The sequence below is a fragment of the Chrysemys picta genome, chromosome 3 (genome assembly GCF_011386835.1).
Source record: "Chrysemys picta bellii isolate R12L10 chromosome 3, ASM1138683v2, whole genome shotgun sequence".
NCBI lineage: Eukaryota > Metazoa > Chordata > Testudines > Emydidae > Chrysemys > Chrysemys picta.
The window spans coordinates 154,072,633-154,099,014 of NC_088793.1; the positions used below are offsets into that span (position 1 = coordinate 154,072,633).

The 26,382-nt window shown below is 42.8% G+C and overlaps 1 protein-coding gene across 3 annotated transcripts in view; it reads right to left on the reverse strand.

The window, feature by feature from the left end:
* The window catches only part of ALK (ALK receptor tyrosine kinase), a 587,230-nt gene that overhangs the window by 65,179 nt on the left and 495,669 nt on the right, over positions 1-26,382 (reverse strand). For all 3 annotated transcript variants that reach the window (XM_024114624.3, XM_065589314.1, XM_065589315.1), the window contains 2 exons: positions 23,334-23,428; positions 22,093-22,236 (listed from right to left, as the gene is read on the reverse strand). In XM_024114624.3, the coding sequence (XP_023970392.3) occupies positions 22,093-22,236; positions 23,334-23,428 (239 nt within the window). The remainder of the gene's footprint in view (positions 1-22,092; positions 22,237-23,333; positions 23,429-26,382) is intronic.

Here is a 26,382-nt window from a genome sequence, read left to right on the forward strand (position 1 = left end):
CCTTCTATTCCCAACCTCCTCCCAATTTCCCCACCTCCCAAAAAATCCCTGTCTCAAGCAGTTTTGACCCTGGAAAGGGAGAAGTGCCAGAGACACTACAAAGTCTGCTGGGGACTTTGCTATTGACTTTGCATGGAAGGTGCTCAGATACTACAGCTATGGGAAGCAGCATAAAACATTTTAGATAGATAGATCAGAAGATTATAGAGATAATGGGGGAAAAACAAAAAACGGGGGAAGAGAACCTCAGAAAATATGATCTCAGGGACTAATGGTTTATAAGCAGAATGTTTATCAGAATTTTCACACAATGCTTCTGTGGATCTGATCCTTCAAATACTGACAGTCTTACACCAGAAATGTGTTGTGTTCATTTGCTTCATTGCCAGAAAGAAAGCTGAGGCCTCTCCTTCCAGCTATCATAGTGGCTTAACATGGTAATATCCCAGTGGGCTAAGCCAGCTGCACTGAAGCATATGCTTAGTAAAATGGGCAGGTGAGCATCTTAGTTTGGAATAATAAGCAACAGCTCTTATCTCTCTAGTGAAAATCTGTCTGCACATGGAATTATTTAGGAACAGAGTAGACAAGCCCTAAAGGTGGTGATGTAATGCTATTATGGGAGTGACTATGCTAATACCTGTGTTCAGTATGGATTAGAGGTTTCCAGAGCCCTCAGCAGACTCAGATGGAACTGAGTGCTTGTGCAGTTAACTAAAAATGTTGTGCTTTCTCTCCTATGAGCCTCCTATTATATCGATCTCCAAAAAGCTGGAGGACTGGGGAAGGCTAAATCACAAGAAGTTTGTTATACAAACCTGATGAATTTTTAATAACCAGAGTCTCAAAAGTTTGGAATTCCGATAAGAAGCCAAAGGTCTGACAGCTTCTCTGAACTAAGTGGAAGTTCCTCTCCTCTCTTCCATAGTTTGGACGAGTGTGGATAAAGCTCAAGAACATACAGTGGAGGCACCAATCCTGCACTGGCCCCTGAGGGTCGGCTGCTTGGGATATTATAGGTCTTTTTGCATCTCTAATTTTTATGGATCTTTTCTCTTTCTGAAGAAACGTACACATATGAAGATGAGTTGCATATAAAACGTAATGGGTGATATCCTGGCTCCCTGGAAGTCAATGACAGGTTTTCCCATTAACGTCAAAGGGGCCAGGATTTCTCCTAATATCCACTGCAGCTGTTTTCAGTATTCCCTCTTAATCACTACTGTAGTGACTTATGAACCACATTCTTCCTCCTAGTTCAGAATCTCCTTCTTGTTTGATACTGAAGGCCAGTCCAACTTTACAGCTGGATCAAGCAGGAACAGAATGTAGCCTGGGGGGGGAAGTCGATCCTGGTTTTAAAAAAATTAGGACGACGGGTCTCAAAAAGTTTGGATCTAGACTAAACTCAGACTTTTTCCCCACAAAACCCACATTGATCTAAAAATGTATTAAATACAGCACTTGCTTGAAGTCTTAAATAACAAAACAAGCGTCCAAGGTTCTCTTAATGTCTATACAACCTCAGAAGTGGCCTTTTTCCAGTAAAAGTGGCTATTTCCTCCCCGAGTATTATTGATTTCCCCCTGGTACCAGAAACTACTGCAACATTCTACACGAGCCATTAGAAACCTCTCAGAAACCTGTTTCCACAGGTTGCTGTATGTCATGGCAGTTTAGAGTAATTCAATTTTGAACACAACTTTGAACTCCACAGATGAAACAGCAACACTGAAACACAACCCTTTAAGCAACAGGTATAGCAGCATAGCATTTTTCACTTGCACGCAATTGTGATGCAGTCATGTAACATATAGTACAACTCTCCTTTGTTCTGCAATGCATGATGGGGTAGTACCTTCAGCAAACCATAATTATCCAGTCCTGCCAAAAAGTAATATATTCTGGTCTAAATTTTCCAAAGTGACTAAGTATTTTGGGTCCCAGTTTGGATACTTTAAAGAGGCCTGATGTCCAGAAAGTGCTGAGCGCCAATACGCTGAAAGCCAGGACACCCAATAACAGAGGCACGCAAAATCACTAGTCACTTTGGAAGATTTAGGCCTATATTTTTAGGACCTTCTGTTGTACCCTCTGGACCGGATTCAGACATCTTGGATCAGACCACTAATTGGGTTAATAAACTGAAGCTTTCAATTTAAGAAAAAAATGAAATAAAAAACTGCACTGAGAATCAGAGCCAAGCTAATAAATTATAATGAATAATTTATACAATCATTAATCTCTTTTTCCTGTCTGTGACTGGACTGTCATTTCTCAGACTTATTTATTGTTCAAAATTATTTGCCAAGTAGTTTCTGGGAATAATTCTTGGCCTGTAGCATGTCTGCTAGCATTAAAATGAATGTTTTGATTGCATGCAAAGGCCATGTGGTATGTTTACACTTGTTCTTTGATTGGATGAGCATTAACTCTTTGAATGGGGTTTCCATTATAATTAATCATGATTACAAATTAAAAATTCTTTTTCTGTGAAAACTCTACAATATTTTATTAAAATTGTCTGTTTTGGCCAATACTCACCTTTGACCCATCAAATAGTCGGAGAAAACAAACACCAAAGAAGTGAAAGTGTAACCAAAACAAATGCAATTAAAAATTCAAATGAACATTTGCCAGGAAGATTGTGTAGCGTTTGTCTGACTATGTGGACAATATACAGAGGGTGGAATTCTCCCTGGTGCAGATAGCCAGCAATTCTAGCCGTCACTTAAATCTCACTAGGCCCTATTCTGAAGTCTTAAAGTGGGATTTAAGTGGCGCTTGACCCTTCTGTTGACCATCACCCTGAAGAGTAACTGAGAGCAACTAATACTTTAAACTTCACCAGCCACCCTGCCTCCAACGTATGTGCCTGAGCTCTGAGCCAGAAGGAGCTGGGGTGAGACTAGAGCTCAGATTCCATGTCTCTTGCAGTGCTTAGCCTTATCCTAAGAATGCCAATAAAGATGCCAATTAGTGACCTGACAAACATACGCTGAGGAAAATATCAAACCTTAGCCTCTTATCCCATACATTAGTGTCAACTATCTCTACCAGCAGTTCCCAAACTGTGGATCGTGACCACAAATGGGGCCCTGCCCTCAGAAGATGGGGTCATGGTGATTCCTAATGGGTGGAGGACACCATTTTGCTCCGCACAGCATGACCTCGCATGGATGGTGCATGTGAAGTCATGATGCATGGAGGACACAATTTTGCTCTACAAAATGGCATCCTCCATGCTCTCTGGACTCCTGGGAGGCAATTTTATTAAAAAGGGGTTGTGTCAGCAAAAAGTTTAGGAAACCCTGATCTAAACAGTTATGGCTGGGGGCAGAGGCTAAAAAGATTCTGGACCTGATTTTACAGTGGAGTCTTAGCCTCTCACCAGCCTGCATACACAGTTGAACTATTCTAATCCTAGCATGTGCAGGCAACAGAATTTTCACAGGCCAATATCTATTTATCCAAATGGGCCTTGGGTATGAAGCTTCTGTCATCTGAAAATGGAGGGGTTACAGTCTATGACGTGCATATACCAGGGCTAGTGCTCCTAAATAGATGTACATGTATGTGCAGGGCCGTCCCTAGACCCTGGGGGGCAGGCGAGGAGTGTCTTCCGCCTCCCCCCCCCATTTGTTAAACCTTTGAATACCTTATTTTTATTGCATTTGTAGCCCATTTCACGATTTTGATGTACGATTTGCAGGCATGATTTATCCCTGTCATTTAAGACAATAAATTTGCAAGCTAGGAGCTGTAAATTTGTATTTATTCATGCCATATATAAGCAAATAAAAAAATTCATTTCCTAAGCTGATAGAAACTTTTTAAATTTTAAGAATAACTGAAATGTACTAACATCAAGAAATTGAACTGTGCACCAACATTGGGTGGACCAGTATTAAACAGTGAGTGTTACAGTAGGTGACAGCGTTAGAATGTTAAATCTAGCCCTTTGGTTCAAAAGGTCGCTTTTCCTGCCTTTGACCTTGCAAACTGAAGTCAGTGATCTGGTTTCTCAGGCTTTGCACTCGTATCAGATTCCAGTCTCAGCTTTATTCAATTGCTCCAGTTCCATCAGGGCATCGTAAACCTCAGTCACTTGGTACCTCACTGGCCTTATGCTGTCAATGCAGCTCTGCCAGCGAGTGTCACTTAGTGACTTCACAGTCAGATTTGTAACATTGTCCATGAGGATCTTCCACCTGATAGCTGATGCTGAAAACAGGACGTATATCCTTTGCAGTACTCCAAAGAGAGGTACTGAATCTAAAGATGATGACGCTGCATCTGACATAACCAGGTTGAGTGAATGGCAGCCACATGGCATGAAGAAAGCTCTTGGATTCAGCACCCGAATCTTTGCCTGGATGCCATGGTTTCTTCCTTTCATGTTCGCACTGTTGTCATAGCCTTCGCTGTGGCCATCCTGGAGCTTTATTTTACTCTCATTCAAAACATTCATAAACAGTTCTGTTAGGCCTTTTCCAGTAGAGTTGTCCACAGACCGGATAAAGTGTTCCTGTACTTGGATATAACCAATCTCATCGTCAATAAATCTAATTGTAAATTATATCTTTTCACTGTGATTAATGTCGGGACTGCAGTCCATTATTACAGCATAGTACTTTGCTTTGGCAAGCCATATTAATATGTTATCAAACACCTTCCTTGCCATAAGGTCAATCAATTTGTTTTGAATTGTTTTGCTCCAGTAATGGTCCATAGCTTCTTTACAAACTGTTTGATGTAGGTGCTCACATGTGACGTCATCATATCTCCCAAGGAATTCTACAAAAAATGAGGAAATTACCATTATGTTCAATGAACTTATCCATCGAGCCCAGAAAGCCAAATTATTCTTTGCGAGAAAGAGGAAAATTGAGATCAGACGCTCAAGCATGCTCCTTCAATGCTGGGTTTCTACAGTAACAATGTGCTGGTTTTCTGCATCTATGTATTTATTCAGCTTGAGCCTGGACTCGACCTCCACCCATTTGGAGTAGGCCATAAAATGGCCAGGTGACTTTTCATGTTGCTTCAGAACATTAGCTAAGTTATGCCAGTAATTGTACCCAGAAAGTGCAATCAACGATTTGGCATTCTTGTCAAATATTTTGCAATAAAAACAGAACACTTTGTCAGTTGATTTTGAGTAAACTAGCCAATGCTGATTCAGTTTCTCACCATTTTTGAGCACTCTTTTGCAGTGTGACTTTGAGAAGTGTCACTTCTGCTCATTTACTGGAAATATCATGTCTTCAGTTTTGCCTGGCCTGTTCAAAATTGTACGATCAATATTGGCAGAGTTTAGGATTGTTGGCCATAAAGCAGGATCTGATGTCTCGATCTGCAGTGTACACTTTTTCTCATTGCTGTTTTTGTCATCACGCAAAGCTGATTCTTCTTTATTGTTTCTCTCCTTTTCATGTAAACCAGGTTATTCTTTGTCATTACTCTCCTTTTCCTGTGAGCCACATTCTTCTTTATCATCACTCTCCTCTATGCTGCCAGAATTGGACGATTCTCCATCACTTTCCTCACATGCCCATTCCTTATCGTCCGGTAAATCTGCTAATTCCTTAGTAATAGGACTTCCATCATTTACGCTTCACTCCTCGATTTCTTCTGCACTGGGATGATCGCTACTGCCTAAAGCCCGGTGTATGTTGTTCTTTTTCAGATATTTTCCCATCAATTTTGCCCCTTGCTGCAAACTAGATTACAATTGAGATTTTGCTTCCTATGCTGAGCTCCTGAAGGCTTCTTCAGGGGCATCTTTTATTTTCTCTGGGAGAAACAGACAGTATTAGGGAGAGCAAAAGTCTATGTTCTGCAGCATTAGAAAGTCATCAAACATTACCTGTTAAGCATGGTAAGAAAAGTAACAGTATTTCTTTTATATTGTTGTGTTTGATAGAGATCTCTGGCATTTCATTAAATATGTTCTTTATTAGTCGCTACTTACACTCTTCAAGTCTTAAAACACAAGTACACTTTCACAATTACCCAATAAAACAAGGTTCACAATATCCCATCTGGGCTCTCACTTTGTTTTTATATCTCACTGACTGACTGGCGACGCCCTGCCCCTTATATACCTGCGTGGGCATGGCTAACAACATTCTAGGAGATTCAAGGAAAACGTAGTTCTCAGAAAGTCTGGAAGGTTCCACGAGATTCTACAAAGGTCCAGAACATTTTAGGAAGTTAGTGAAAAATGAATCCACATACGGAATACCTGAAATATGTTACTTCAAACATTCTATTTCCCCTTTTGCCACTAACAACAAAAACCAGTTGCCTGGGTCGTCTGCCCCTAAATTCAGCCCTATATGAGCGTGTGTGCATGCATGTGCAGAAAGTACACTCACAAGGTGAGGAAAACATTTCAGCATCTGCCCGTAGATATATTTGTTTCAATATTTTTAATTTTACGTGGCAACAAATATAGCATTTATAATCCCATTTTCTGTCTCTAACAATTCCCGAAGTGCTCACTTATGTTTCCATTGGTGTTTGAATCAGCAGCATCCCTAACAATAATGATATATTCCAGGTCTATAGTGCTTTTTATCCACAAGGACCCCCAAATAGTGTACCAATTATTATATGTTATATGCACAGAAATCAAACATGCACCAATGAAATGCAGCCATTCTAGAAATGAAACACAGCAGCTGGTTAAAGGCTCACAGCAAATCCATGCAACTGTTTAGTATAAGAAGTGAAGAAGAATATTGTAAATAAATTGAAACTGCACAGGGAATATCTAGGTACTGGAGCTGGTAGAAAATTTTCCAACTGAACAGGTTTTGGACAGAAAATGCTGGTTTGACAGAATCCCCATATTCTGTAGGACTTGAAACTTGCAATGGAAACCTGGCAGGCCCTGCCTAGTTTCCTGCCAGCTCCCCCACCTCCGCAGGAAACTGCCTGATGGGGTACTGTGGACCTAGGCTCCCTGGGTTTGCAGGCTTCTCAAGAGCCCACTTGGTGAGCTGCTGGGCCAGAAAGTTTTGAAAAATTCATGTTTGGTTCTTTGGAAATGGAATTTTTTTTGAAAATGTCCTTCCCATGGAAAATGTCACATATCTGATTTGTTAAAATTTGAAACTTTTTTGGGGGGCGCGAGTAGAGGAATGCAAAATTTTCTGCAGGAGGGAAATTCTGATTCCCACACAGCTCTAATAGGTAATGTACTGTAATTAACCAAACTGGAATTCAGCCAGGCCGCAGAGGGTAGCACCCCTGACACTGGCAAAAAATGCCATGGGATTTTCAATGTTCACAATTTGTTTGTGGGTTGGGCACAAACACAGCTCAAGGTGGCACAGACGCAGGCATTCTAAAGAGTAACTTTATCAAAGAATGGGACTCAGAGGAAGAAAGAATGAGACATATTTGCTCTACTGGAGTGAAAAGCAATTTCACTGCTCACAAATATGCCAAACAAGTGTAACAAAAATGGCAATAAGCATCTTAGCCATTCCTCAAAGGCATAAATACATTAACTGGCATCTGTTGGCTCAAACCAGCTTAAGTTTAGGGTAAATTGATTTATTCAGCCTTGAGATGATCACAAATTCACTGTTCCCACATGCTCCACATCCTTATCTGTATTTCAGAATTCAGGTGTAATGCATTACTGAAAGATTTCAATATTTTTCAAACAGTGCATAAACAGTCCATGCAATTCACTGTTACAATATATCAAGGCCAAGAGACCATCCACACTTAATGTTAGATAGAATAATACATATATACATATAAGGAGTATGAGCTCTCATGCTTCAGGGCAAAGGTTAATCACTAAGGGTAAATCTACACTGCAATGAGACATTTGCGGCTGGCCAGTGCCAGCTGACTGGGGCATGCGCGGCTCCACGGTTGTTTAATTGCAGTGTAGACACTCAGATCCTCCCACCTCGCAGGGTCTTTGAGCCCAGGCTCCAGCACCACCCTGAACGTCTACACTGCAATTAAACAACCCCTTAGCCTGAGTCAGCTGGGGCGGGCCAGCTGCGGGTTTTTAATTGCAGTGTGGATATATCCTAACTGAGAAGGGCTAGAAAACAATTTCACCGGTGGGCAGGTAATTTTGTAATGGTCTTTCAGGGATCTTCTTGCACCTTCCTCTGAAGCAGCTGTTGCTCAACAAATAATATGATGCCACAAACCACAGAACAACTAATACGCTCCAAGTATTTGTGAAAACATTCACAAATCCCCTCTGATATTTCACCAAGCAACTGAAGCAGGAACTTACAGCAGAGCCGGATTGCCTAGCTCAATCCTAACTAACATTTTGCAGCCAGTGACACATCATAAAACATGGAGCAATACATCCTCACCTCAGTGCATGAGAGATTTTTGCTACTCACTCCCATTCATTCCAGTGGTCATTCTGCGCTGAAAGCATCCAGACAAAATATACTGCATCAATTCATAAGAAATATATTTAATACTGTGAAAAGAGGAAGCTTTTCAATTTTGCTTTACATTAAGTGGTTTAATAGTGACTTGGTGACTGGTAATGTGAGACCTGCAGCCATTACCTTTTCCAGCATTAAAAGTGACATGGGTTAACACTGAGGGCAAGATGTGAAAAAATGGTGTTAAAGAGCGGCGTTGGCTTTGCTCACATTTTTAGGCCTCTGTATCATTATGTCTGTCTACTAGCACGTTTGTCGGTAAAACTTTTGTTGATCGGGGTGTGAAAAAAAACACCCCTCTGACCAACATAAGTTTCACTGACAAAAGTGCTGGTGCGGACAGCGCTATGTCAGCAGGAGACGCTCTCCTGCCGACAGAGCTACCACCGCTCATTGGGGGTGGTTTAATTATGCCGGCAGGAGAGCTCTCTCCCTTTAGCATAGAGCAGCTACATGGGAGACCTTAGAGCGGCGCAGCTGCAGCGGTACAGCTGTGCCACTGTAAGTTCTGTAGTGCAGACGTAGCCTAAGTAGTGATATATTAATGGGACATAAAAAGACAAGCGAATACTGTGTTTTGCATTATGTGGAAGTAAGCAAATTTTGCTAGTGATGTTGGTATCATTACAGGAAAGTCTAGCTAGCCCACCTCTCAACTATTTATATAGTACCAATCTCTATCCATCCATCCACCCTCTCCAACCACTCCTCTTCAATCTATCAGTCCTCTGAGGAAGGCGAAAAAGGCAGAGGAAGACCTGAAAATACTTCTCAAATCAACAGACAGCGCCTCCGTGGCGGTGATGGGTGAACTTCAAATGGTTGAAAGGTCTGCTTCACAGAAGTACTCAGAAACTCAGATTCTTCTTTCAACCTTTTCTGAACTGTCGTCACTGGCAAAGCTGGGCTGGAAATCTCCTGCGTGAGTGGCTGAGCTAGAACCACCATAAGAACAATTTGTCTCGTGCTATTTTCTGGAGTCAAAAAATTTATTAATCAAAAATTAACCAATTAATTAACAACAATTAAAAAATTCAACACACCTGAAAACAAAAAACAAACAAACAACAAACTTTAAAAAAAGAGATGGAATTTGGAGTGAAGATTTTGGATGAGAGATGTTTCTTATTTTATTGGAATTAGCTTATCCATATCTAATAAGAAGCCACAAAGGATAACAGAAAAGAACAGAGGGTAAAATAGGGACCAAGTCAGCATGGCTATTCGAAAACCTCCCCTGATAATCAAACCAATTTTTGCAGAATTTAAGCTGTTTATAAAAGAGTGGACAGCGTTAAGTCATAGGTCTAAAACGTGTGAACTGCCCAATTCATCTCAACTGGATGGGTAACTCTGGAGAGTAGTAATTCCAATATAACTGCACAGCGATATGTTTTGATGATTTCAGCAGGGGCATGCCGCTGAATTGGCATTGTGGATGTAGTCTGAGGCTACGTCTTCACTACTCGCCTGAATCGGCGGGTAGAAATCGATCTCTCGGGGATTGAATTATCGCGTCTTGTTGGGACGCGACAATCGATCCCCAAATCGATGCTTGTACTCCACCAGCGCAGGTAGGAGTAAGCGCAGTCGACGGGGGAGCCGCGGCGGTCGATTTGCCGCCGTCCTCACAGCGGGGTAAGTCGGCTCAGATACGTCAAATTCAGCTACGCTATTTGCGTAGCTGAATTTGCGTATCTTAAATCGACACCCCCCCCCCCCAGTGAAGACGTAGCCTGAGTACAGTGCCACCACTATTCCTCCTCAGTTTAACCCCTGGGGGAAAGCAAATGTGAAGGACTAGATAGTGTAAAAGATTTGTGTCTACAGATTTGTGTCCACCCCCCCCACTACTACTGTACTCTCAACACACTTTCCAGCACTACTTTGCATACTACTTTTGAGGGGGGAGCTGCTTGTTCACTGAGTTTACTGCTGCTTAATATGGAAAAGCAATTCTGCAGACATCTTTATTGCATTATGCCAGTGGTTCAGTTGGTATAATTGCACGTGAAGAGCCAACAAATGCAATTTTCTTCTGCTTAATACTTGCTCCGTTGCTCCTTTCAGCTCCTTCATCTGATTAACTAATATGACTCAGAGTTCTTCCGAGAAACACCAGCGCAGTATCCTACGCAGAACTTTCTCTGATGCAAACTGCAAAAACCCTGTAAGTATCAGCTGTCCTGGGAAAGACTGAAGCTGAAGGAAAAAGACAATTCAGCCCAAATCACAAAGCAACCCACTGACATTAGCCAGGTGAGAAAATTGGATCATGCAGCAGCTGATGGACACAAGTAGTGAGACTTGAAAAAAAAATCACTGTTTTGTTGTTCGGTGATCTGTCATTTGCTGTGGCATTTCTGAACTGTGATTGGGACCGAAAGAGAGGCTGAAATATTAGAAGAGAGGCTATTTGTATGGTATTTGCAGCCTGTCCAGGCGCATCAGAAATCTTGTGATTAAAACCTAATCACGGTCAGTACTGCCATCAAGGCCTTTTCCTTCTGTCTCTTTTTGCCTACCCAGAGACCCATCTCTGTTTCTTCCGGGCTAGTCATTTGTTTAATGTGTTAATAATTCATCATTGACCTTTTGCAACCTTCTGCCACTTTCAACTTTGCGTCTCCTCCTATGCCTGAAATTCCCACAATCTGGCCTTATCTACACAATAAAGCTGCACTGGTTTAATTTAAATTGGCTTTTAGCTGGAAAACGATTACAGTTTAAGAATGACGTATTTCAATTTTGCTTAAACTGGTACCTAACTGATTTTAAAACAATCGAGAATAAATCTGTTTTCAACAAAAATAAGTGTCCACACTGACACAGGTTGAATGAAATTTATTTAAAATGACACTTTTAGTTAAATCAGTGCAACCTTCTCATGTAGACAAGCTTGCTCTTGGCACCACCCTTTCCTCCTGAGAAATCCTTGTCAAAAAAGCTTCTTCCACAATGCCTTTCAACAAGAATCTGCCACACAAACAGTGGCCACTTTTAAAATTAAAAATAAAAGGATCTACACTGCTGTGTGATCAAGCAACCTTATCTGGTGCTTTGTGTCTGCACTGGACTGTTTGCCTGTTTAGACTATGTGATCTTAGTGGTAGGGATGTTGTCATGGGATAAGAGAGAAGATCCTTTCATGGACTGAGAACTTGTTAAAAGACAGGGAACAAAGGGTAGGAATAAATGGTAAATTTTCAGAATGGAGAGGGGTAACAAGTGGTGTCCCCCAAGGATCAGTCCTAGGACCAATCCTATTCAACTTATTCATAAATGATCTGGAGAAAGGAGTAAAAAGTGAGGTGGCAAAGTTTGCAGATGATACTAAACTGCTCAAATTAGTTAAGACCAAAGCAGACTGTGAACTTCAAAAAGAGCTAACAAAACTAAGTGATTGGACAACAAAATGGCAAATGAAATTTAATGTGAATAAATATAAAGTAATGCACATTGGGAAAAATAACCCCAACTATATATACAATAAGATGGGGGCTAATTTAGCTACAACGAATCAGGAAAAAGATCTTGGAGTCATAGTGGATAGTTATCTAAGACGTCCAAGCAGAGTGCAGCGGCAGTGAAAAAGGCAAACAGGATGTTAGGAATCATTAAAAAAGGGATAGAGAATAAGACAGAGAATATCTTATTGCCCTTATATAAATTGATGGTACACCCACATCTTGAATATTGCGTACAGATGTGGTCTCCTCATCTCAAAAAAGATATACTGGCATTAGAAAAGGCTCAGAGAAGGGCAACTAAAATGATTAGGAGTTTGGAACTGGTCCCATATGAGGAGAGATTAAAGAGGCTAGGACTTTTCAGCTTGGAAAAGAGGAGACTGAGGAGGAATATGATAGAGGTATATAAAATCATGAGTGATGTGGAGAAAGTGAATAAGGAAAAGTTATTTACTTGTTCCCATAATATAAGAATTAGGGGCCACCAAATGAAATTAATGGATAGCAGGTTTAAAACAAACAAAAGGAAGTTCTTCTTCACACAGCGCACAGTCAACTTGTGGAACTCCTTGCCTGAGGAGGTTGTGAAGGCTAGGACTATAACAGGGTTTAAAATAGAACTGGATAAATTCATGGAGGTTAAGTCCATTAATGGCTATTACCCAGGATGGGTAAAGAATGCTGTCCCTAGCCTTTGTCTGTCAGAGGGTGGCAATGGATGGCAGGAGAGAGATCACTTGATCATTACCTGTTAGGTCCACTCCCTCTGGAGCACCTGGCATTGGCCACTGTAGGTTGACAGGGTACTGGGCTGGATGGTCCTTTGGTCTGACCCAGTACGGCCATTCTTATGTTCTTGTGTTCTTAAGGGTCAAGACTCCATTGTACAGAGCTCTGAGCACACAATCAGCATTCATCTAATAACCACCCCTGAAGTACCTGAGGGAGATGAAGCAACAACTCTGACAAGTTCTTTATGAACTTTGTGTCATAAACCTGCCTTCCCCAGGATCACCAGCCATCACAGAACTCTAGGACTTTCAGCACCAAATCACAGCCCTTCAACACTTGAGGAAGAGGAGTAACTGCACTAGCTGGTAGTAGTATTGGGTTCTCATCATCTATGTGGACCAGATGCTAGAGTAGGATGCAACACACTTAGTGTGTTCACATGCTGTTGGTGTCATAGACTATCTCTGGGTACTTCAATATCATTTATAGTAATTCTGTGCTACTACAGTCACACACAGGGTCTAAGGCATGGAGAGGTTCCAGCCATGATGAGCAGGAACAGGGTTGAGAAGGTCTTTTGCTATGTACTGGTCTGAGAATGGATAGGGATGGTTGGTGGTGATGAACATTCACTACTTCTGCTGGAACAGGTTTTCCTGAACAAGAACAGAATCAACAAAGACTGTGGGCTAGAGGCCGCTCTGAGTTACCCAGATGTAATCCAGAATAGCGTCGGTGAAGTAAATGGAGTTACTCTGGATTTATACTCATGCAACTGAGTAACAACACCTCTTAAACTGAGCTTCCTGCTGTGTGAGCTGGGTCAGTTCAGGGAGTTGAAGCTGAAGTTTTATTGTCTCTCTAGTTACAGAAACATAGTTGTTTTAATCTGATTGGTTAAGAAGGAAACATTACAGTCTGTGATCCATCACAAAGCCAAAGATCACATTAGCTGTAATTACTTTTGGCTGGGCTCATATTGATCAATGCACTCTTAGGGACGTCACGGTGGTGCTGATGCTGCGGGTTCACTTGCACAACTGTAAACATGCAGTCATCAAACTAATGGCCCTGACAGGCTCAACCTGAGGTTTCTTAAATGCATTACTGGGATGCAGGAAGCAAGAGATGAAAGCCGTGTGAAATGTAGAGATCAGGGACCTGCTTCTCTTATTGAACAATGGGACACAGACACTGGAAAGTTCATCCAGAGCAGAGGCTCCGTAACACAAGAAGCTCAAAGTGGCTGGTGCTGGGGCACCTGGGAGATGTACTGACTTAGTGCATCTCTGGGAGTCTGTGTAAAAATGGTTCCCGTGAAGTTCCTTCAAGAAGTTATTGCTGTTCTCTCCTGAAGGAGCCCTTATAGAAGAAGGTGGTAGTACCACTGTCTACCCTCTCCTGGGTATGAACTCCGGCTCTGGGACAGCTGTTTCCACAGGTACAAAGAGGTGAAGATTGCCCCCTCTTTGCACATAGGAGCTATTCAAGGTCCAGATGCCAGAAGCCATTGTAAAAAGGGCCAGGAATAGCAATATGGGTAAAAAGTAGGGACAGGCAAACTGGCTTGGATAACATAAGTGACCTGAACCTGCAGCCAAGATTCAAAACAAACCTTTTCTGAGGTTCAAAGAAGCATGGGTACCCTTTCCTACCCTCCCCTCCCCTCCCCTCCCCCACCCGAGCCTTTCGCCCATTATTTTGAGTTTCCAGGTACCTCTCTGAATTGCAGACAGCTGGGGCCGAAATATAGACATAGTCAAACCAAAGGCAATACAAGTTACAGTGCTGAGATTACATTTGCAAAGCTTAACTGTCCAGTGAGATCCAACTGTCTGCCTTTGTGACCCTGGAGCCGGCGTGGTTTGGGGCGTCTGTCCCTGTTGGGCTCACGCCATCCGAACTTACTGACTGTGCAGCAAGGTCAGATGCAGAGCAGCGTAGGGGAATTGTTTGCCGCCCCCTGAACGCATATGCGAGGTGCATAGGTAAAAACCCCTCCTGCTGAGGCGGTAACAACCCCTCAGCACTGGTGCATACCTATGCACCTCGCATATGCATTCAGGGGGCGGCAAACAATTCCCCTACGCCGCTCTGCATCTGACCTTGCTGCACAGTCAATAAGTTCGGATGGCGTGAGCCCAACAGGGACAGACGGCCCCACGGACAGTCCTCCTCTGATACCCCAATAGAGATTTCAAAAGGTCTCCTACCTCTATTGTGGCGCCATGGGGTTCGAAGGGGAACGATTCATAGCAACTGCCGGTGCCTCCGCGGGCGTTGCTATCCCAAACAAGCCCCCAAATTGTCGGAGAATAACAGAGTTCTTACTTTTTGTTTGGGTACAGCAAATTAGATACTTTATTTTCTTTCTTTTTATTAATTGCATAGAGGGAGAGAGCTAAGCAGGTCTTTTAACAGGTAAACAATTTTAGCAAGCATTTATACCTTTTGCTACAGACAATAATGAGCAATAGCTGCATTTTGTTTATACATAGGTTATTTTGATATTTTGTTTTGCTTACTAATGTAGACTCTTAGTCTACATTCCATATTATTTACACATTATCTACACAAGGTCGCAACAACTTTTTACACAGTTTTTTTCCACTTGCCTTACACATTCCTTGCTTCTACAAATCTCGCGTTATTAGGGTTACAGTTAGCCTGACTCTTGCTAACGAACTGTCATGCATTGCATCCCCTTCCTGTCAGTTCTTTCTTTGCTTCCACACAGCTCTTTGCAGACAAGCTTGACTCTCCCCATAAGGGAGATTGGTAAGAGAGTGGCCACAGGGTGGCTGAAATGGCTCCATTCAGAATGGATTGAGTTTTTAACAGTAGGATACTTGGGCTTTACAGATGTGATCTTGATGTGGGTCATTATAAAGGGAAGTGATAGAGGAATGTGAGAAGAAAGAACAAAGCGATTATAATACTTGAAATTCTTCAGTACCATAACATCATAGATTCTAAACACCTCACAAACATTAGTAAGTTATTCTCACAACACCTCTGTGATGTAGGACAATAAAATTATCCCCACTTATACATGGGAAACCGAGGCATAGAGAGATTAAGGGTAACATTTTCAAAGGTGCCTAAATGGATTAGGATTCTGTCACCTTTCAAAAGTGCATTTTAGGCTCCTAAGTACCATTGATTTACATAAGACTTAGTTTCATGAGTGTCTAAGTCACTTTGGAAATGCAACTTAGGCTCCTAAATTGCTTAGGAGCTGCTGAAAATGTTACCCTTAGTGACTTGCCCAAGGTCACACAGGAAGGGCTGGTCTACACGGGGGGGGGGGGGGGGGAGGAGGGAAATCGATCCAAGATATGCAACTTCAGCTACGCAAATAGCGTAGCTGAAGTCGAAGTATCTTGGATCGAATTACCCGGAGTCCACACGGCGCGGGATCAACGGCTGCGGCTCCCCCGTCGACTGCGCTACCGCCGCTCACTCTGGTGGAGTTCCGGAGTCGACGGTGAGCGCGTTCGGGGATCGATATATCGCGTCTTAACGAGACGTGATATATCGATCCCGGATAAATCAATTGCTACCCACCGATACGGCGGGTAGTGAAGACATACCCACAGTCTCTGGCAGCCCCAGAAACTGAACTTAGATCTCGAGTCCTAGTCCAGTTCCCTAACTCCCAACCTTTGTTCTTGCATTCTGCTGCTGTACAGTGCTTGCTATAGAGAATAGCAGCACATTCCTTCTGTTGGTACTACTCTATGGTAAATGTTCAGCTGCCTGCTGGGAAGGAAGAGGTATGAACAAATCCCAGAGCTTGTTAACCAGGTTTATAAATCGTGTACCACCCACGGCCCTGTGTTCCCCAACCTGCCTGGGGAGGGGTATCTGGCAGCAGAAAGGATGGCATTTCAAGTTGGCAGATAAATAACTTGTTAATAACTCTGATCCTCAGTCAGGAAAATCAGGTGCCCATGCAATGGAGAACAGAAACTCAAGCAAATGAATCCCTGAGAGTTTGTCTGTCCTGGGCTCTCAATGACCCATCTGCCAGTGCTCAGGAAGAGCAGGGATTTGTCTGATTTGAATGCAGAGGGGACAAAAGATGGTGAGAGGGAACAAGGAGTCTGCTGAGACTGAGAATGGAGATAGGGGAGGAGAGAAACTGACTATAACTGGCTGGGCAAGTATCAGAGGGGTAGCCGTACAAATAAGCGATGGCCACATTAACACCACCCTATACCGAAAACCCACCGACTGCTACACCTACCTTCATGCCTCCAGCTTCCACCCCGGTCACACCACACGATCCATCGTCTACAGCCAAGCACTGAGGTACAATCGCATCTGCTCCAACCCCTCAGACAGAGACCAACACCTACAAGATCTTCACCAAGCATTCTCAAAACTACGATACCCACACAAGGAAATAAAGAAACAAATCAACAGAGCCAGACGTGTACCCAGAAGCCTCCTGCTACAAGACAGGCCCAGAAGAGAAACCAACAGAACTCCACTGGCCATCACCTACAGTCCTTAGCTTAAACCTCTCCAACGCATCATCAGTGATCTACAACCCATCCTGGACAATGATCCCTCACTTTCACAGACCTTGGGAGGCAGGCCAGTCCTCGCCCACAGACAACCTGCCAACCTTAAGCATATTCTCACCAGCAACCATGCACCGCACCATAACAACTCTAACTCAGGAACCAACCCATGCAACAAACCTCGATGCCAACTCTGCCCACATATCTACACCAGCAACACCATTACAGGACCTAACCAGATCAGCTACAACATCACCGTCTCATTCACCTGCACGTCCACCAATGTTATATATGCCATCATATGCCAGCAATGCCCCTCTGCTATGTACATTGGCCAAACTGGACAGTCACTACGCAAGAGGATAAATGGACACAAGTCAGATATCAGGAATGGCAATATACAAAAACCTGTAGGAGAACACTTCAACCTCCCTGGCCACACAATAGCAGATGTAAAGGTAGCCATCTTACAGCAAAAAAACTTCAGGACCAGACTCCAAAGAGAAACTGCTGAGCTCCAGTTCATTTGCAAATTTGACACCATCAGATCAGGATTAAACAAAGACTGTGAATGGCTATCCAACTACAGAAGCAGTTTCTCCTCCCTTGGTGTTCACACCTCAACTGCTAGCAGAGCACCTCACCCTCCCTGATTGAACTAACCTCGTCAGCTCCATACTGATTTATGCCTGCCTCTGGAGATTTCCATTACTTGCATCTGAAGAAGTGAGGTTCTTACCCACGAAAGCTTATGCTCCCTATACTTCTGTTAGTCTCAAAGGTGCCACAGGACCCTCTGTGGCTGGGCAAGGAGACTGGGAATGGGAGCTGTGAGGAGTGGAGACTGGGACTGGAAGTCAGTGATGGAAATGGGGGGAATAGAAGCAAGTTGGTTGTGTGTGTGTGTGGGGGGGGGAGGACACTGAAATTGGACAAAAAGCTGTGGAGAAAGGGGGAAGACTAGGACTGGCTGAGTAAGGAGACTGGCATTATGAACCAGTCTGGGGGGAACAGGAGTGGGGGAAGGGGAGATAGATCTCACAAGGAGTTGGGGTGTGGAAGGAGAACTGGGCAAAGAGATTGGAATATGGAGCCAGGAAGGGGGTGGGGAGGACAGATGGAGTTTGGATGGAGAGGTGGGAGGGACAAGGAAACTGGGACTGGGTTTAGGGATGGGAGAGACTAGAAGTAGGAGGGATAGATGGGGCCTCAGTGAGCCTGGAGAAGGATACTAGGACTTGCTGGGCAAGGAGTCTGGGATAAGAAGTGTGAGGAGTGGAGACTGGGACTGGGTATGTAATGAAAATGGGACTGGGACCAAGGGGCAGGGGCAAGAGAGGACTGGGACAGGGACAGGTTGGAGGGGACAAGGCAAGAGAAATTAGCAGAAGACTACACTCCCTTCCAGAATCTAAAATTGAACCAGAGATTCCTGAGACTCACCATGCCTCTGCTATCAGCAAATATCTGAGAACCCCACTGGCAAAGTGCATGTCATCACCTTCTGGCAGTGGTCCACAAAGAGGTTGACAACCTACTATCACTATCAGTACTTCATTAGCTCAACTGACAGAGGTCAGTGTGGTGGATTTAAAGGTTCCAGTCCTACTGATGGCCCACCCCCATCTCAATGTGATGCCACATAAAGGAATTAATTTTTTTTTTCAGTTTGTTTTTTTAAAAACCTAGCAAATTACATAGAAAAAAATACTGTAAAAGAATATTGTTATGGTTGCAAAATCAAGAACTCAAAAGTTAGAAAATGCCATAAGTAAGGTTGCCTGTGCAATTTTATTTACAGTGTCTCACGAGTAAGATATGTTTCCCATTCATTGTACATTTTTCTCCCCCACACAACACAGCCAAGTTGATGAGAAGAATTTGGACCCAACATAGCAACAACCTTAGCAACAGGGCTAACCAACCATGAGAGCAATTGGGACGGGAACCCACAAGGGGAGAGGCAACTCTCAATTTAGTCCTGAGTGGAGCGCAGGAGCTGGTCCAAGATGTAACTATAACAGGACCGCTTGGAAATAGTGACCATAATATAACAACATTTAACATCCCTATGGTGGGAAGAACACCTCAACAGCCCAACACTGTGGCATTTAATTTCAGAAAGGGGAACTATGCAAAAATGAGGGGGTTAGTTAAACAGAAATTAAAAGGTACAGTGACTAAAGTGAAATCCCTGCAAGCTGCATGGACGCTTTTCAAAAGACACCATAATAGAGGCCCAACTTAAATGTATACCCCAAATTAAAAAACACAGTAAAAGAACTAGAAAAGAGCCACCGTGGCTTAACAACCATGTAAAAGAAGCAGTGAGAGATAAAAAGGCATCTTTTAAAAAGTGGAAGTCAAATCCTAGTAAGGTAAATAGAAAGGAACATAAACACTGCCTAATTAAGTGTAAAAATGTAATAAGAAAATATGAGTTTGAAGAACGGCTAGCCAAAAACTCAAAAGGTAATAACAAAATGTTTTTTAAGTACATCAGAAGCAGGAAGCCTGCTAAACAACCAGTGGGGCTCCTGGACAATCGAGATACAAAAGGAGCGCTTAAAGATGATAAAGTCATTGCGGAGAAACTAAATGGATTCTTTGCTTCAGTCTTCACGGCTGAGGATGTTAGGGAGATTCCCAAACCTGAGCCGGCTTTTGTAGGTGACAAATCAGAGGTATTGTCACAGATTGAGGTGTCACTAGAGGAGATTTTGGAATTAATTGATAAACTTAACAGTAACAAGTCACCGGGACCAGATGGCATTCACATTCTGAAAGAACTCAAATGTGAAGTTGCGGAACTATTAACTATGGTTTGTAACCTGTTCTTTAAATCGGCTTCTGTACCCAATGACTGGAAGATAGCTAATGTAACGCCAAGATTTAAAAAGGGCTCTAGAGGTGATCCCAGCAATTACAGACCGGTAAGTCTAACGTCAGTACCGGGCAAATTAGTTGAAACAATAGTAAAGAATAAAATGGTCAGACACGTAGAAGAACATAAATTATTGGGCAAAAGTCAACATGGTTTCTGTAAAGGGAAATCATGTCTTACTAATCTATTAGAGTTCTTTGAAGGGGTCAACAAACATGTGGACAAGGGGGATCCAGTGGACATAGAGTACTTAGATTTCCAGAAAGCCTTTGACAAGGTCCCTCTCCAAAGGCTCTTACCTAAATTAAGTTGTCATGGGATAAGAGGGAAGATCCTTTCATGGACTGAGAACTGGTTAAAAGACAGGAAACAAAGGGTAGGAATAAATGGTAAATTCTCAGAATGGAGAGGGGTAAAAAGTGGTGTCTTCCAAAGGACTGTCCTAGGACCAATCCTATTCAATTTATTCATAAATGATCTGGAGAAAGGGGTAAAAAGTGAGGTGGCAAAGTTTGCAGATGATACTAAACTGCTCAAGATAGTTAAGACCAAAGCAGACTGTGAAGAACTTCAAAAAGATCTCACAAAACTAAGTGACTGGGCAACAAAATGGCAAACGAAATTTAATGTGGATAAATGTAAAGTAATGCACATTGGAAGAAATAACCCAAACTATACATACAATATGATGGGGGCTAATTTAGCTACAACGAATCAGGAAAAAGATCTTGGAGTCATCGTGGATAGTTCTCTGAAGACGTCCACGCAGTGTGCAGTGGCGCTCAAAAAAGCAAACAGGATGTTAGGAATCATTAAAAAGGGGATAGAAAATAAGACGGAGAGTATCTTATTGCCCTTATATAAATCCATGGTACTCCCACATCTTGAATACTGTGTACAGATGTGGTCTCCTCCTCTCAAAAAAGATATACAGGCACTAGAAAAGGTTCAGAGAAGGGCAACTAAAATGATTAGGGGTTTGGAACAGGTCCCATATGAGGAGAGATTAAAGAGGCTAGGACTTTTCAGCTTGGAAAAGTCTAAGGGGGGATATGATAGAGGTCTATAAAATCATGAGTGGTGTGGAGAAAGTGAATAAGGAAAAGTTATTTACTTGATCCCATAATACAAGAACTAGGGGCCACCAAATGAAATTAATGGGAAGCAGGTTTAAAACAAATAAAAGGAAGTTCTTTTTCACACAGCACACAGTCAACTTGTGGAACTCCTTGCCTGAGGAGGTTGTGAAGGCGAGGATTATAACAGGGTTTAAAAGAGAACTGGATAAATTCATGGAGGTTAAGTCCGTTAATGGCTATTAGCCAGGATGGGTAAAGAATGGTGTCCCTAGCCTCTGTCTGTCAGAGGGTGGCAATGGATGGCAGGAGAGAGATCACTTGATCATTACCTGTTGGGTTCACTCCCTCTCAGGCACCTGGCATTGGCCACTGTCGGTAAACAGGATACTGGGCTAGCTGGACCTTTGATCTGACCCAGTACGGCCATTCTTATGTTCTTATGTTAACTGCTGCATCTTAAAGCTAGCCTGAGATGATGTCTTTAAAAATCTCTCACTATTATTTTAATCTAGTGCCAAAAAGAGGGGAAGTGGCACTAGTTGATGCAAAGATATATTAGCTACAAAGGTGTGTGACTAGACCAGGATGGATTGGACTAGTGATGTGGACTTCGCTGTATATTTTGCTTTGAGTATGGCTTTTCCCCCCAAACAATCAAGAGGCCAAACAAATATACAGTCTCAAAGTGACCATTACTCTAATTTGAGAAGAACCTCCCTCCACTCACACACACCCATGTTCCTTTCTTTTGCAGCTCACAAACCAAATTAGTTGTAATTAACAACCTAATGATGCTTGATTTCCTCTGATCTGTTTGATTTGCCAGGGGCTTATGAAAGGCTTTATATGTTTTCTTTGATAATAAACTATACTGGATTCCATTGTGTTTAACTGAAATCTGCACGACTGTGAAAGCTGAATGCCCTGGAATGATTCTCAGCCAGAGAAATTCCCTACCTGCAGGACCAGAGATGGGAACAGTGCTGAGTTGGAGGCTCTCCAGAATCTTTTGTTCCAATCTGATCCTTTTCTGGCTGTCTCCTTTGATGAACAGATTGCTCGAATCCGGAGCTGCATCTCGAGATGTCTTCTCTCCATTGACTAGAACACAAAAAAAGCCACAGTCTGGTTTATGACTGCACTCAGACAGTGTGTGTCTCAGCAAATGGAGGTAAGTTACAGCTGATGGCCACTCTGCCTGGGTCAATTGTCTGCCAGCCACAGGGCAAAACAATATTAAAAGGAGGGCAGAAGGGCAATTTATTGCTGCTGTGGGAGTTGAAACAAACAAAGGGGAAAAGGAGGCGGGAGGAAAGCATGCTGAACAAAAATGCAAAGCAAATGAAGCTAATAAGCTGAAATAGAGAACTGAAAGGGACACAGTCTAACAGAGTGGGCCTCACCAACATGTAGGTACTAAAATGGTAGATAGGTTAACAATATTTATTTGCTATTTAAAGTCTGGTGACCTCATCTTCACATCAGTTCCTGATCTAGGTTGCAGGAAGATGCTGGGATAATTTAGCACACTTATATATTAAATAATTAGCCACATATGAGGCTAGAGATGGGTCAGCCATAAATGCTGAATCCAAATCTGAACTTCCCCAGAGCATGGGGAGATTCTGTAAGCTGGTGTTTTGACTGGGCAAGCTATAGATATTGGGCCAGCCATGAAGTTTAGGTCTAGATCCAAACTTTCTTTGAAGTTTGGAGGACAGTTTAGATCCTGGGTTTTGATTCAGACCTATCTTTGTGTGAGTCAAATGAAACTGCCCCATTCCAACAAGAACACTTCACTCGATGGTCTTACGAAATTAGTGTCAATCACAGAATACCTAGGTTTACCTCTTTTCCCAGGCAGCATCCAATTTCTATTCATTTATTTGTCACAGATAACAAACCAGCTAAGGACGAATGTTTTGCAACCACAAATTGACTTTTGAGCCATATTGTGTAGACAGGTGATGCCACCATCTGGATTTGCAGTGGACACTCCTGCACCATATGTCTCATTATCCATTCAAATGCAAAGTCAAAGCTCAAGCAAACTGATAAAGCATGTAGTGAAAGAGTCTCCTTCATCTGCACACAGGTACAATTTCAGGGATTTACCCTGATATTTCTGGAAAGATTTAGAATACAACTGTACCCCTTCACCCAATCACAAATAAATCGCTAATGAGAGGCACACTTACTTGTTAGATAACAGTCCAGGCTAAGAGACACATTGTCAAAAGCAATAATGGCATCGGATTCTTCCTCCCATGAAGTGATGATCTGAAGCCAAAACCTGTACAGATGGGGAAAAAGAAAAGGAGATGCGACTCCAGAGTTACAAAAAATAAAAGGATAAGTTTTAGAAAAGAGAAAACTTCTCCTTTGACATACGATCATGCAATCTTATAGTAATGGAGAAAGAATACTGAACCCTGCCTCGCAAGGTCAATTGAGTACTATGCTGATGGGGACTGTAGAAATACCTAGATAGATACAAAGGGGAGTATGCTTATACTTTTGTTACAGAAAGCAAAACTGAGGCACAAGGAGAATAAGTGTCTTGTCCAAGCTCAGACAGCAAGTCCGGGGCAGAACCATGAAAAGAAACCAGTTCTCTTAATTCTTAGTGTAAAATTTTCAAAAGCAGTGTGACTTCAGAGCATAGGTTCCCTTTTCAAAAGTGACTTAGGCACTTTGGGCTGGATTCACCATGATGACTTAGGCTCAGCATTGAACTGCCTAATGTTTAGGGGCCCTGCCGCCTAGTGGGATTCACAGCCCTGAGTTAGGTGCCCAGGCTCCCTATTCAATACATGTGGAGAGTTAGGTGCCCAAGAAAGGGATTCACAAAAGCCAGCATGCCGAGCGGGCCCCTGTCCACGCTAGTCAATAGGTAATGCTGAGGAGAGGAGTGTGGTATAACTCCTACCCTTCAAAGGCAGTTAGATGTCTAACTTCAGGCCGGAGGGAAGCTCATCCCTCCATTCGGGATTCACAGCTGTGAACCCTTTCCTGGAGATAGGTGCCTAAGCCAGGTCAGGCCTTTCTTTCAAAGAAATCAAGGAGGATGAGGTTCAAACCCCTCCTCTGCCAGATGTGGGGTAGGGATTTAAACCCAGGTCTCCCACCCTAACCGCTGGGCTTATATACAATGACTTCCATTCGCTCTCTGGCCCAATCAAGATTTGTTGTATCTGACCCAAATTCACAAACAGTTTTGGTTCCCTGAGAAATGCGTTTTTCAACAACTTAACTATTCACTGAAAAAAAAAAAATCATCGTTTCTAAACCTGGGTGAGTGCTCTAGCCACAGGGCTATTGGGTAAAAAGGGAGATCCCCCACCACCTCCCCCTCTAACTGTGTTTTGTGGGAGGCCCCATCCAGTAGGGGACTTCTGAGAAAGCCTTCTGGATTGGGTCCTATATGTACGATAGGCAGGAGGATGTCTACTTTGAGGAACATGCCGGGGCTTAGACATGAGTTAGGCACTGGGTGTCAAGACTTGGGCAGTTTTGCGCATGCCTAGCAGCAGAATTTTAAGCACCAAGGAGACGCCTAGGGAATTTAGACACCTATAAAGTTAGGTGGCAACTGAGTAGAGGTTTTGAGGATCTAAATTTTGGATTTAGGTACCTAAAGAAGCAGTTAAGCACCTAAATCCCTTTGTGGATCTACCCTTTAGAAGCCTAAGTCACTAAGGTGCTGTTGAAAATTTTACTATCAATCTGCTGCCCTCTACACTGGAGTATACATTTACCACTGATTCATCACAAAAGGAAATTCAGAATCTCTAACTCAGATCTTGCAAGACAAATGACAGAAGAATTTGCCACTTCCAGACTATGGGAACTGTAGAACTGTTTACTTTAGTGCAAAAGAGACTGAGCATACATTTGCATTAAATCACTTTCATGCTCCCAGCTGGCCTTCAGAGGGGAGCTAGGAAGAAATATCATGGCAAATTCATTTTCAATTATTTTTCAAGCCAACTGATATAGCAAAAATATTAATTTACAATAAATATTTCCAGTTCTACAATATATAGTCAGTGTAATGATATAGGGTACTCATGGGCTTAAACTGACTCTTAGAGTCTAAGCTGTGCAATTTCATCTGTTCCTGCTGCTTATTTGCCGCCTGGAGTCATAATCCTTTCCTTAGGACACAAGAATAATTTCTAACAGTAACCAACTGTGACGCTGGGACAAGATGTTGGTCTCAAAGGTTGTATGAAGGCCACAAAAAATGATACCTTCAGGTGAGGACCGAGGAGCAAGAGAATATGAAATCTTAAAAACAGGAGAGATCTTGAGCCAAATTCTCTGCCGCTTCCTGATTCTCTGCCTTATCCCCAGCCCAGGGTAGAACAGTCTACCCTGGTCTACCTTGTCTATGGTCTCCCAGGGTATACGTACGCTCCAATTAGGCACCCGCCGCTGGCCAGACTCTGGCTCATGGGGCTCAGACAAGGGCTGTTTAATTGCAGTGTAGATGTTCAGGCTTGGACTGCAGCCCGAGCTCTGGGACCCTCCCTCCTTGCAGGGTCCTAGAGCCCAGGCTCCAGCCTGAGCCTAAACCTCGACACTGCAATTAAACAGCCCCTTAGCTCAAGCTCTGCAAGCATGAGTCATCTGACATGGCCAGCTGTGGTTTTTTAATTGCACTGCAGGCATATCCAAAGAGACTATTTGTCAAGCTGGGGATAGCTGGGGTGAAGCCCACTCCACCTACTTCCAGTCCCCACCAATGTCATCCTTCCTGTGCTAGGGACCACGGGGACAGAGGCAAAGGATCTGGCACAACCAGGAATTCACAAGCAGCAAAGTTGCTGGTGATCTCTTTGCACCACCTGAGTGGCATAAAGGGAGTGAAACAGAGTAGAAAAATCTGCCCCCTTATCTCCATGCAAATGCCCTGATCAGAGAAGAGTTTATTTATTCCTTTACTCTTTATTTCTGCAAATAGAAAACTGTAATGTTGTGATACTGAAGTTTCTCCCCTCAGCATGAAAGGGGCGATATGAGCTAGAGAATGTATCAAAAATAGAATGATTTTTAAAATGTTCTGAAAGACAGAAGCAGTAGCTGTTTAAAAGAGGCTGATTGACACTGGGAATTGCATATATTCTGAAGGAGAAACATTGCTAACAATCAGAGGAAACTCAATGAGATGTCAAAACATAAACATGTTTTCTGAACTGAACTACCTTTATTACCTAGGAAGCAACAGCTCGATCTAAATAACTC